Source organism: Capra hircus, chromosome 26 (assembly GCF_001704415.2).
Source record: "Capra hircus breed San Clemente chromosome 26, ASM170441v1, whole genome shotgun sequence".
Lineage (NCBI taxonomy): Eukaryota > Metazoa > Chordata > Mammalia > Artiodactyla > Bovidae > Capra > Capra hircus.
The window spans coordinates 42093060-42105164 of record NC_030833.1 but is presented as its reverse complement, the minus strand read 5'-3'; the positions used below and the strand labels follow the sequence as shown (position 1 = coordinate 42105164).

The 12105-nt window shown below is 41.1% G+C and overlaps 1 protein-coding gene across 2 annotated transcripts in view; it reads left to right on the top strand.

Annotated features, from left to right (window-relative positions):
• Positions 1-12105, top strand: part of PAPSS2 (3'-phosphoadenosine 5'-phosphosulfate synthase 2) — a 101704-nt gene that overhangs the window by 74027 nt on the left and 15572 nt on the right. The window contains exons 7-9 of one of the 2 annotated variants that reach the window (XM_018041298.1): positions 480-591; positions 3766-3780; positions 7818-8023. In XM_018041298.1, coding sequence (XP_017896787.1) covers positions 480-591; positions 3766-3780; positions 7818-8023 — 333 coding nt within the window. The remainder of the gene's footprint in view (positions 1-479; positions 592-3765; positions 3781-7817; positions 8024-12105) is intronic. The other variant, XM_018041299.1, reaches the window with a different exon arrangement.

The window sequence follows — 12105 nt, the reverse complement described above, 5'->3', positions numbered from 1 at the left end:
TAGCCTGGCACTGTTGTTGACTAGGCTCCTGGGTGGGGAGTGGTGGCAGGTGAATATTCCTACAGGAGCCCCTAGGGCCAGAGCTAGTATCATGCTAAGAAGTTTGGACATTTATCTTAGTTCAATCAAATAGCGAGCATATTGGTGAAAACAATGTAGCCAAACCATAATTATTATGAAATAAAGAATGTACAGTGAATCCTCAACACAGTCACAAATTGTAAGAATAGATATAGCCCAAAGTGCTCCAAGAAATCATGCCAATTTGGAATCCTTTTGCCACCCTCCCAATAGAAGGTTCTAGACTCACACCTCCAGCCCCTAGATCATAGGCCAGCATCACATCTGGAAATGCTTCACACATAAAGTGTTCTGCCTTCATTCTCTTCTCAGCTGAGTAAGAACGGACTGCCCTGGGGCCGGATGGCTGGAACACAGCGCTCCTGGAAACGTTCACCTGCTTTTTTTGTGTTTTGCAGCTGGATCTTCAGTGGGTCCAAGTTTTGAGTGAAGGCTGGGCCACTCCCCTCAAAGGTTTTATGAGAGAAACGGAGTACTTGCAGGTTATACACTTTGGCACCCTGCTAAACGGTATGGGTTTTTGTTTGTTTCTTACTCTTTATCCTTAGAAAAATATTTCTCAGAAACATTTCTTAGAAAAATATTTCTCAGGAACAAGAAATGCTAATCATTGGTTTGTAAAAATATGTATTTATGATGTGTCCAATTATGTATAAGCTTCCATTTTTAGGATTTTTTTGTTGTTGTCCTCAAAGGATTATTGATTACCAAAAGCTAAGAAACCAAAAAATGAAGGTTTGACTTCCACACAGTCAAGAGAAGGTTAAGTCTGTTTCATCTCCACTTGCCCTTTGCTGGCCCTGATATCAGAAGGCAGTGGACAGTGAGAAGCACCATTACCAGCTGCCTGGACCATCCTGGGGGAGCCAGGGTGAACTCCACATCACTGCTGACTTGTGGGATGCCTCCCATCCTCCAGCAAATACTACTGCAGCAGCTGCCTTCCTGGGTGCATAAAGTGTGGCTATTCATGTCCATACATGAAATATATTAGGATGACTTCATCCACTAAATTCTAGTAGGGGATTTTAAGGCAGCTTTCTGGGCAGAAGCTGAATGGCTTTTAGAGAACTGCTCTTGTCAAGGTTGGAAGGATGTGTTATTCAGAACACTTCCGGCTCCTTCTATGATCATTTCCTTCCTAGAACTGTCTTGACCTTATCAATTAGCACTTACCTATTTCAAGATCTTGGGGTATTATTGATACATGGGGAAGGGATGGTGATAGATGCACCCTGAATGTATAATACTGAGCAGGGCTTCAAACCTTTTTAGGAAGAAAAATCAGGTGTTCTTTCTTGAGAAATGTTTGTGTTCTAGGCTTGTGCCCAGGGAATGGGACATAAAGCAACTCCAGCTGCAGTTAGGCTTCAAACCTCCCCATACTCTCCAGAAGTCTCCTTAATTCCTACATAATTAATAAAAATAGTTACCAGGGATATAATAGGTAGTCCACCTCTGCCTAAGTAGAGGCAGAATATCATAGTGGATAAGAGTGAGCCATGGAGCCTGACTCTGGGTTCATTTGCCAGTGATTAGCTATGAAGTTGGAGCACATTACTTAAACACTCTGGGCCTCAGTTTTCTCATCTGTAAAATGGGGATGTTAATAAAAGTACCTACATCATTGGGACTTAGAAGACTTAACTTTCTCATTGGGATGTTGAGCATTTAAAAGGATACCTCGTCCAACATATTCCATATATTGTATTCCATAAAATATATTCCATATATTAACACCTCCCCACCACCCCCATGCACAATTAAAAGGACATGAAAGTCTTGAACAGACTGAGAGGCTTATCTCTAGTCACATCCATTTGGAAGTAGCACAGATAAGATGTTCATCAGCTGGCTAACAAATATTCATTGAGTGTCCTTGGATGTCAGGTTTTGTTCTAGCTGCTGGAGATAGATAACGAAGACAGATATGAGCTTGCTGGGTCAGGCTGTGCAGTTCATCTTCTGAACTCTATGGAGGGGTTTTCCAACCACATTAGTGGTTGTCAAGCTTTTTTGTTTTTTTAAGTCATAGCTGTTTCAGTGAAATCTGAGGCCATGGATAGAGCAGATGAAAATGCAACTGCTCCTGTAGAAGGGGTGGACTCAGCCTTTCTCCTACCCATCAGCAGCCCTGGGAGCATTTACTAATAGCATAAGTCAGGTGAAACACTCTGTTCTCCACCGTACCGTGTTAGTCTCATGGAAGAGCTTGGCTTGATGGATTTTGAACTGAGTGAAAAGTGAAGTCACTCAGTCGTGTCCGACTCTTTGCCACCCCATGGACTGTAGCCTACCAGGCTCCTTCCTTCTCCAGGGCATCTTCCCAACCCAGGGATCGAAGCCGGGTCTCCCACATAGCAGGCAGACACTTGACCACCTGAGCCACCAAGGAAGCTGCTGGACTGAGTAGACAGGGTTAGATTTCAAAACTGACTTGTCTCTATATCAGAAGGTTGGGCGAGATACTATGACACGAATATCATTTCATTTTAAGCAGCTTATGTAAGCTTGAGTCACCGCCATTGAAAATTTGAAATAACTTTTATAGTCACAGATGTGGCCATTTTCATCTACCATTAAACAATTGCACATCTTGATCACTTAACAGTCTGCAAGTAAGGTTTCTATTCTGACGCTGTCTCCCAAAACTATTTTTTGGTTTTAATTTCCTCAAATGTTCACAATTTCTCCCATAGTTAAAAAAAATTAGTTCAGTATTAAAAAAAATTAGTCCAGTGTACTCAGTCCAAAAGCAAAATAAAAAAATCACTGTTTAGTGTTTTTGATGATTATATGAGTTACTCCTTGTATTACTCAAGGATCTGTTTTCACGTCAGTGAAAACACTTATTATCACTTTATTTCTCACTGGATATATAGTTTCAAGGTTGTCACAGATTCTCCAATGATAAATGTCACATCTAAATTTACAAATGGAACCTTAAGCTTATATTCTTGACTGGTGGTGTCCAAGTAGGTTTAAGACTTGGCAGCCTTGTGTGACCTGCTCATTTAATGGCAAGTCTTCTGTGGCTCTGACTTTCTAAGGCAGAGCTTGAGAGCTTTCCTACATATTGCCAGCATTTATTCAGCACATAAGGTGTTCTGACCCTGGTGCTTGACATTGGACATCACGTTTAATCTGGATTAATGCCACTGTGAAGGTGTTTTGTCCATATGAGGGAATAGTATTGGGAAGGTTAAATAACTCACTTAAAGTCTGGATTCAAATGCAAGTTATCCTGGTTCTATATCTGCAATTTTTCTACTGGGCACACTTTCATGTCCTCCAAACATCTGGAATTCTAGGATATTCTAAGAGCAGCTTGCCTCCACACTTCCCAAAGGGTGACAGTAGTTATAACATCACTGATTTATAAGAGGCAACTACCTGCTGAAGTTGGAGGGGCTTTTGACATATAATTATTTAAAAACATAATCATTTAAACAATACTTTTGGATCGTATTGGACAGTATTCAATACAAATTCTGTTTTCTCCAGCTTTTCGCTGTCTTATATTCTCTATTTTTAGAAATGGCTGTAGCAAAAATCTCAGTAATTTGTATGTTGTATGTATAAAGTTTCATAATAGGAATTTATTCTTTGACATTGTTGCTTTACTATTATTTTGCTGGAAAGTTGAAAACAATATTTTTCTTAACTGTGTTTGTATTTCTCTAGGCATGTTCCTTCCTGGTATGTACTTTAACTTCCCAAGTAGTTAAATTATTATAATTAGATGTGTTATATTAACTAGAAATGGTAAGGACATGACTTAAAAAAAAATCTAAATGAAACAGTTGGAATTGCTAACAGTTCATGATCCAACCAGTTATGAAAGAATAATACTGCCTTCTGTTGATAGGGGTCCAAGTAACAGGAAATTTCTGGATCAGATGCAGCTGTTGTTTATAATGTATTCAGCTGACAAAAGTAAAGTTGTTTCTAAATTTTTATTGCATATTTGTTCTTGAGATTTTAAAAATTTATTATTCTTTCTGCTAATTACTTCTACTGAGTGTTTGTCCTCATTTAGTTTCACAAATCTGGAATTTTTTTCCCATTGCATTTATAAAACATTTTTAATTGATGAAAGATAAGTCAGTTTTAGAGGCAGTTTAAAATGGATGCACCTGGTTGGATTGTGGGTGATTGTATTTCATTTGTTTGTGATAAGTGATTATGCATGAATTTAATTTTAAGCTATGATGATTGATAGTTATAAAACTGGTAATAAATACATGCCCATTGTGATTGTAAATGTCTGTACTGTACCAGAAGAAAAAGGTAAAATTCTGAAGATATCATTTATCTTGAGTATTATTTTCATCATTGTTATTTTTCCTTGAAAAAAGATTAGTCAATAAAAAGTATTTTAGTTTTTGCCTAGAAACAGTGCCAAACAAATGATAAGCATATCTGCAAGGTTAAAACAAGAAGCTTGACAATTATTTAAAGCAAAAGCAAAATTATTCAGTTAAACATGAAGTAAGTGCTGGACTAACTATAGCTAAAAAACCACGATATTCTTTTTCACAGTAAAATAATCAGGGTGGTTCCCACCAGAGTTGAAGCACATAATGGAAAAGGACTGAAAGCCCAAGTCAATGTCTAAAGCTATAGAGGATATTTCAGCACAGAGTTAAATAGTAGGATAATTTTATGTGTTATCAATGGAGAAGTTGATTAAAATAGGGAAACAACAGCAAATTTTTTGCCTGTGTGGAGTTATACCTACAGGTGCATGAGATCAGTTGGCATTTTTCCTTGGTAGAACTCCCTTCCACAACATCCCACAGATTAGCTGTCTTGACAACCTATCAGGGAGAGCTGTGTCCTTAGTTGGGATTTTCGGTCAAGGCCAAGATGAAGGTGGATCAGAGGCTACTCTGGGCTGGAATCTAGTGGACCAGAAGAGGCAATGGCAACAGAAGAGGCAATGGCAACAGAAGGGTGGAGCGTTCTTTGGAATTCAACCCAGAATCACTGGTGGAAGGCAGCGCTGCAAGCACATTGCAGGCAAAGCCGGGCTTCCTCCAGCGCACTGCCGACCTTTTGCTTTGCATCTTGTTTTACTTTATTTTAATCAAGCTACTCTTCATAAGCAGTGTGGTCAGTAATCCACAATCCACAGAAAGCATGATTTCTAATGAGATCATCAGCATCCTCGAAGGTGTGTTTCTTTGCAGACCTCCTCTTTTTATCAACTATACTATGCGGTGGGCTTAATGATCTTTCCTCATAAATTAATAGAGTGCTTTACAGTATGGCTCTTCCCAGTAACCCAGGGATGTACATATTATTTATGATACTGTTTTCCAAGTGGAGAAACTGAGCACAGAGAAGGTGAGTGACACAGGCAATAAATAGCGATTACTTGGCTTTGAGTTTAGTGCTCTCTGTAGAGGGCTTGCTCGGACTACTTTTATTGTCTCTGAACTTTGAAACAGAGGAGTTGTTTGAGCAACAAAAATCATTACTGTGCAGCTATCTTCCTTGTTTAGAAGGCAACCAGAGCAGATTGCAGGATTTTATGATGGACATAATTTCTTTATTGCCGGAAGTTACCATCTATATCTGGTGACATTCCTTATGTCCTAGTAACTTTTAAGCAGTATTTTAAATGTGCAAAGTGATATGCCTGCAAACTTTTGTTTCATAGCTAACAGGAGAGTATTATGCCCCGAGGGGATAGAATTCAGACCTCAGACCTTTATCAGAGATAGTCTAAAGTTGGATTTTGACAGGATTTACAAGACTTCATTAATCTATGGTACATTGCCTCCAATCCATAAGTAACAGTATTTGCCTCCTGTTTTGAATTCCTAAGTTTGTAATGGGAAAGAACACCTCTCACTCCATATTTCCATATTTGATCTGTTTCTTTAACTTTTGTATTCTTTTTTTTTAAATTTTTTTAAAAATTTTAAAATCTTTAATTCTTACATGCGTTCCCAAACATGAACCCCCCTCCCACCTCCCTCCCCATAACATCTCTCTGGGTCATCCCCATGCACCAGCTCCAAGCATGCTGTATCCTGCATCAGACATAGACTGGTGATTCAATTCTTACATGATAGTATACATGTTAGAATGTCATTCTCCCAGATCACCCCACCCTCTCCCTCTCCCTCCTTTTGTATTCTATTGCTTTTTAAAAATTTATTTATTTTAGTTGGAGGCTAAATACTTTACAATATTGTAGTGGTTTTTGCCATATGCTGACATGAATCAGCCATGGGTGTACAAGTGTTCCCCATCCTGAACCCCCCTCCCACCTCCTTCCCCATCCCATCTCTCTGAGTCATCCCAGTGCACCAGCCCTGAGCACCCTGTCTCATGCATCGAACCTGGATTGGCGATCTGTTTCACATATGATAATATACATGTTTCAATGCTATTCTCTCAGATCATCCCACCCTCGCCTTCTCCCACAGAGTCCAAAAGACTGTTCTATACATCTGTGTCTCATTTTCTGTCTCGCATATAGGGTTATCATTACCATCTTTCTAAATTCCATATATATATCTATTGCTTTTTTTTTTTACAAGTTTATCAATAAGGGGATGTTGCCCATAAGCTTACATTATACATAAAGCCCCATCTCTGGGAACCCTGGCTCACATGAGATACCTTTGTTTAGCTAAAATACCTTTAAGCTAAAATACCTTTGTTTAGCTCATGGGAAACATCCTGACTAGGCCCACCTGAGGATGGCTGCAGTGGGGAAGATATTAACACATCCCCTCGGGAGTCTGACTGGAATTAGGAAATGTTTGACTTTATCCCCTCCCCTTTGGGTATAAAAAAAGCCTGGATTCAGGAAAGATGGTTCTCTCAGACGCGAGTCTACCAACTTCCTGGTCTGCTGACTTCCCAAATAAAGTTGCCATTCCTTGCCCCAACAACTCGTTTCTCATACACTGGTCTGAGCAGCAGTCAAGCTTAAACTGGTAAGAAGTTGATGTTTTCTTTACTCACCTTTCTTTCATTCCCTTCTGAGTCGTGAACTTGGCAACACCCCCCAAATTGCCCAAATACTCTTTAGCGTTACACCCTTAATTCTGTGCCCGCATTTTCTCACTGTAAGTACAACAGAAAGTCTGACATATTGCGGGAGTGTTGGGGCAAAAGCGGGGAAACAGCGGTGTAATCTCTCTTACGTTCTCTGGCTTCATTAAGGCATCACAGTCCTCCCTTCCCATCTTCAGGGGGTTGGTTCCAGGATCCAGTGCATGCTCCAGCCCCATGGTCCAGCCTCTGGATCTGTGGATTCCTCATCCACGATTCAACCAAAGGTGGATCCTGTATAAGGCTTGCTATCTGCAAGGTGGTTTAATCTGCAGGTGCAGAATTCGCAGAGACACCGGGCATTGCCTTTATTTGGTCTAATTGGATTTTTAAAGACTAAGCCCCCTAGTGTGTGGAAGTCAGGACGGAACTTTCCAAAGGGAACTCAGAAGGGAGACAATCCCTCCTGGGCCTCCAAGTCACTTACTGAAGCCATCTCCACAATTTGAAACAGCTCACTTTTCACAAACGCTTCATCTCTTGCTTTAAGAAGCCTCCTCTCAAAGGATTGATCACAGATTCTAGGAAAACTAGTGCAGCAGTACAGCTATGTTAGAGTAGGGTCTTGATGCCTTTTGCAGGACATGGCACACACAGGAGTCCCCTTTAAAGGAGCACATGCCTCGTACCCCACATTCACACATCATGGGCTCTTTCCACAGATGGAGTGATCAACATGAGCATCCCTATAGTACTGCCCGTCTCTGCAGAGGATAAGACACGGCTGGAAGGCTGCAGTGAGATTGTCTTGACACACGAAGGACGGAGGGTGGCTATCTTACAAGATCCTGAATTCTACGAACATAGAAAAGAGGAGCGTTGTTCCCATGTGTGGGGCACAACGTGTGCAAAGCACCCCTATATCAAAGTAAGTGGCAAAGCCTGCAGAAGGGCTTTCTTTCAACTTGGGGTGAAAAAAAAAAAACCTTTTTAATTCCTTCACGAAGGACTTAGAAAAATTGGGATGAGATGGAAAAATGTGTTTCTAAGGGGGGTCTTGCAGGCTTTGCCTGGGGAGATCTTTTTCGTTAGGGAAAAGAAATGACTTTCTGTTTGAGAGTTGGTCTGAATGGTCTCTTGTGATGGCCGGTCCCCTCAGCTAAATGGGACAAATGGACCGGAGAGATAATTTTGTCTAGCATCCTGAGGGGAGGACTAAAATCATGGCTGTGCTATGCAAAAAACCACAGTCAGAGCTTGCAGCCCTGTTTATCTTGAAATTCACAAGGGAAGTCAATTTCTTCATACAGACTGGATCCAACTGACCTCTGGAAAGAGACTTGGAGTTCATGCTCTGTGGCCATTGTGGGGGAGGAGGGTGGTGGTCAGTGACACTCTTTCAGTAAGCAAAAGCACAAATAGTGGCAGTTTCCAGAAGGAAAATGCCATATTTTCATCAGTGGATATTTTTAAGATTGAAAAATGTGTTCATCTGATTAGGATTGTTTTGGAGTCAATCTGCCTAAAGGCAAAATAGACTAAAAGTTTTCAGATTCCTTTACAGCTTCTAAATGTTGGCAGTGATAGGGTGGGATGGCAAGGAGTGGAATTGCTAGATGTGGTTCATTTTCCGTAAAGAAAAATACGTGAAATTGAATGCAAAAGCCATCCTTCATCCAAGATTAGAGTGCTAGAGCTAAAATAAGAAAAGACACATACTAGTGATTTCAGAAAGTTCACAGGAATAAAGAACCGTTTGCAACCCAGGAGACTCTAGAAAGCCTTGTGATTAAGAAGGCAGTCCTCTCTCTGGCCCTCTGTTTCTTCATTTATAAAAGGAGTGGACCAGATTCAGAATAACTCCAAGATCCGAGATATCTTCCAGTCCCGTGACTGCACACAATGGATGTGTGAAGAAACCTGTCCAAATCTGTTAGACAAACTTTTTTTTTGGTTGTGAACTGTTGCAAGGTAGAGAGAGCTTTTTCAAGGCCCCTGGTGGAACACAGAGGTCAGTGGGTGAGCAAAGCAGCTTTTCGTTTATTGGACACAACTTTTTACCCTGCTGATAGGCTCAGAGCCATCTGAGCATTTTCTCTCCAAGAGGCTGGCAGACAGTCATTAAAGTAACTGGACAACAGCTATTTGAGGAATTATATTCCAAGTCTTAATTATGCCTTTATTTCATTCCTTCTCTGAGCATAACCCTATAGGTTTAGGATCTTACCTGCACTCAGTGACCTAAAGCGCAGTGATCCTGCTTCATGCCAGTTTAGATACTTTCACTTTGGTGGCCTAACATGCACATACACATCGTTAGCACTAAAGAGAAAAAAAATCCAAAGAATTTCTTAAGCAGTTGCTTCTTTTTATCTTGTCTTGCATCAGGTGTTGGCAGTTGGAGGTCAGAATTTCTTAGATGGTGGGAGAGTGGTGGTGTGATTCATGGCCTTGACAATATAGTCAGTGACTCAGTACTGTTAGATCATTAGGGGGACTCTGTCAACATTCCCAGTGAGCTCATGGTGAGAAATAAGCCATGGATAACCTGAGAGAGAACCACTCACCCTGTATAAGCTACACTTTGAGTGTTGAAGGTGTGTTTATGGGAAAGGAACACTCCTTATTGCACATTTTTAATTTTTATTTTTTTCCTTTAAGGTTCTTTTTAAATTTTTTATTCATTTTATTTTTATCCGCACTGGGTCTTCAGCTCACAAGCTTTCTCTGTTTGCAGCAAGCAGAGGGCTCCTCTAGTTGCGGCGCACCGGCTTCTCATTGTGATGGCTTCTCTTGTTGCAGAGCCTGGGTGATAGGTGCATGGGCTCGGTAATTGGACGCATGGGCTTAGTTTCTCCACAGCACGTGGGATCTTCCCAGACTGGGGATTGAACCCATGTCCCCTGCATTGGCAGGTGGATTCTCAACCCATGGACCACGAGGGAAGTCCCACTACAAATCTTGTAGCACCTTGAAATTCACAGTAATTAAACATTAAAAAATATTTTTTCAGAACCCCCAATTTTTCCAACAGTAGTTTCTTCCAAAAGTATTCATAGGCCTTCTTGTATTTCCACGTGGCCCTGGGGGTTACATTTGCATGGAAAGTGGTTAGTCACCAAAGAAACCGTCTGCCTCTGTTACACAACCCCTCACTGCAGTTTGCCCTGACCTTCCATCCCAATCCTCCCAACCCTCCCTCTCACTAATACGGAACCACAGATGAGATCATGAGGAAAAGCAGGCGAAACTTGTAAAAGTAAAGCTTTAAGGAATCCTGTTGTCTTTTATCTGTGGCTCTCAAAGCTTTTCCAAATGGTAATTGTTTCTCACAACGCTCCTGTGAGCATCTAAGAATCATTATTCCTCTTTCACGATGTAGATACCAAGAGTGACGAACAGGAGGGAAGGTTTTTATATCCTTTAGCCCTGCAGTGAAGACCATTATCGTTAGTTTGCCCAACATCATCACCTGTTTAAAAATGACCCATGACCAGAGCCCTCCCTCACAGACTTTGATTTCATTGGCCTCGGCTCAGTTCTGCATGTCATGGGTTTTGAAGCTGTTTGTGATTCTAATGTACTGTGAAGGTTGAGAACCATGGCGTTAGATAATTATCCGGGGGCTTTTCTCATGGGGCTCCACCAGGATATATCCTGCAAGCACCTCACACTCAACATGGGCAACTTCACCCCAGCGCGGTCCCCTGCCTGCGTGCCCCCCAGTTCCATGAACAGCTCCACCATCCAAACCGTGGTCCGTGTGCAAATCCTGTATAGCATTCTTTTTTTTCTTTTATATTTTCAGACATAAGATCAACAACATTTGTTTTCCATAATGGATTTTCTGGTTTTAATGTACATCTTCTGGCATTCTGAAAAAATATATTCCTAATTTTCTGTGTTATTTTCAAAGTATTATTTTTATTTAAGTTGAAGTATAGTTGATTTACAATATTATGTTAGTTTCAGGTATACAGCAAACTGATTCAGTTATATGTGTATATATACACTGATACACACACACACACACACACACACATATATATCCTTTCTCAGATTCTTTTCCCATATAGCTTATTACAGAGTATGGGGTAGAGTTCCCTGTGTTATACAGTGGGTTCCTGTGATAATCTATATTATATATAGTGGTGTGTATATATTAATCCCAACATCCTACTTTATCCCTCCCCTTTTGGTAACCATGTTTGCTTTCTATGTCTATAAGTCTGTTTCAAAAGTAAGTTCACTCGTATCATTTTTTAAAGATTCCACATGTAAGTGATATAATATTTGTCCTTCTCTTGCTTCGCTTACTACAATAATCTCGAGGTTGGTCCATGTTGCTGCACGTGGCATCGTTTCGCTGTTAATGACTGAGCAATATTCCATTGTACATATATACCACATTGGATGTCATTCTTGCCTCTTTCTTCTCCCTTGCCCATTCAATCACCAGTCCTAACAATTCTGCTTCCAGAGTATTGCTTGAAGTCGTTCACTTCTCTTCTGTTCCAACTTGAGCCAGGACACTGAATTTCTTCCCTGTCTCTTGCCCTACTCCCCTCAAATCTTTCCTCCATTCTTCAGCTGGAGCAACTGTTCAAGCTTTATATGGAACTCATACAGAGATCTAACTCATCTTACTGCTCACTCCTTCCACCACTGAAAATGTTCTTCCGTTCATTCTCAGCTGGCCACTGTAGCATCTCTCTCATGCTTTTGCATACGCTAGTCCCCCAGCCTAGGACTCTGTCCCTTCCCTTCCTTCCTCCTCACTGTCTCACGCCTTCCCGCCCTTAGCTGCTCCTTGCCTTCTTATGTGTACATCCCCTCTTCCCCTTGAGGTTGGTCCTTCCTCCTCTTCCTCACCTTGCCCCCTTGCTCCCCGTAGCTTTCCTGGTCCTTCCTCCTCTTCCTCACCTTGCCCTCTTGCTCCCTGTAGCTTTCTTGGTCCTTCCTCCTCTTCCTCACCTTGCCCCCTTGCTCCCCGTAGCTTTCCTGGTTCTT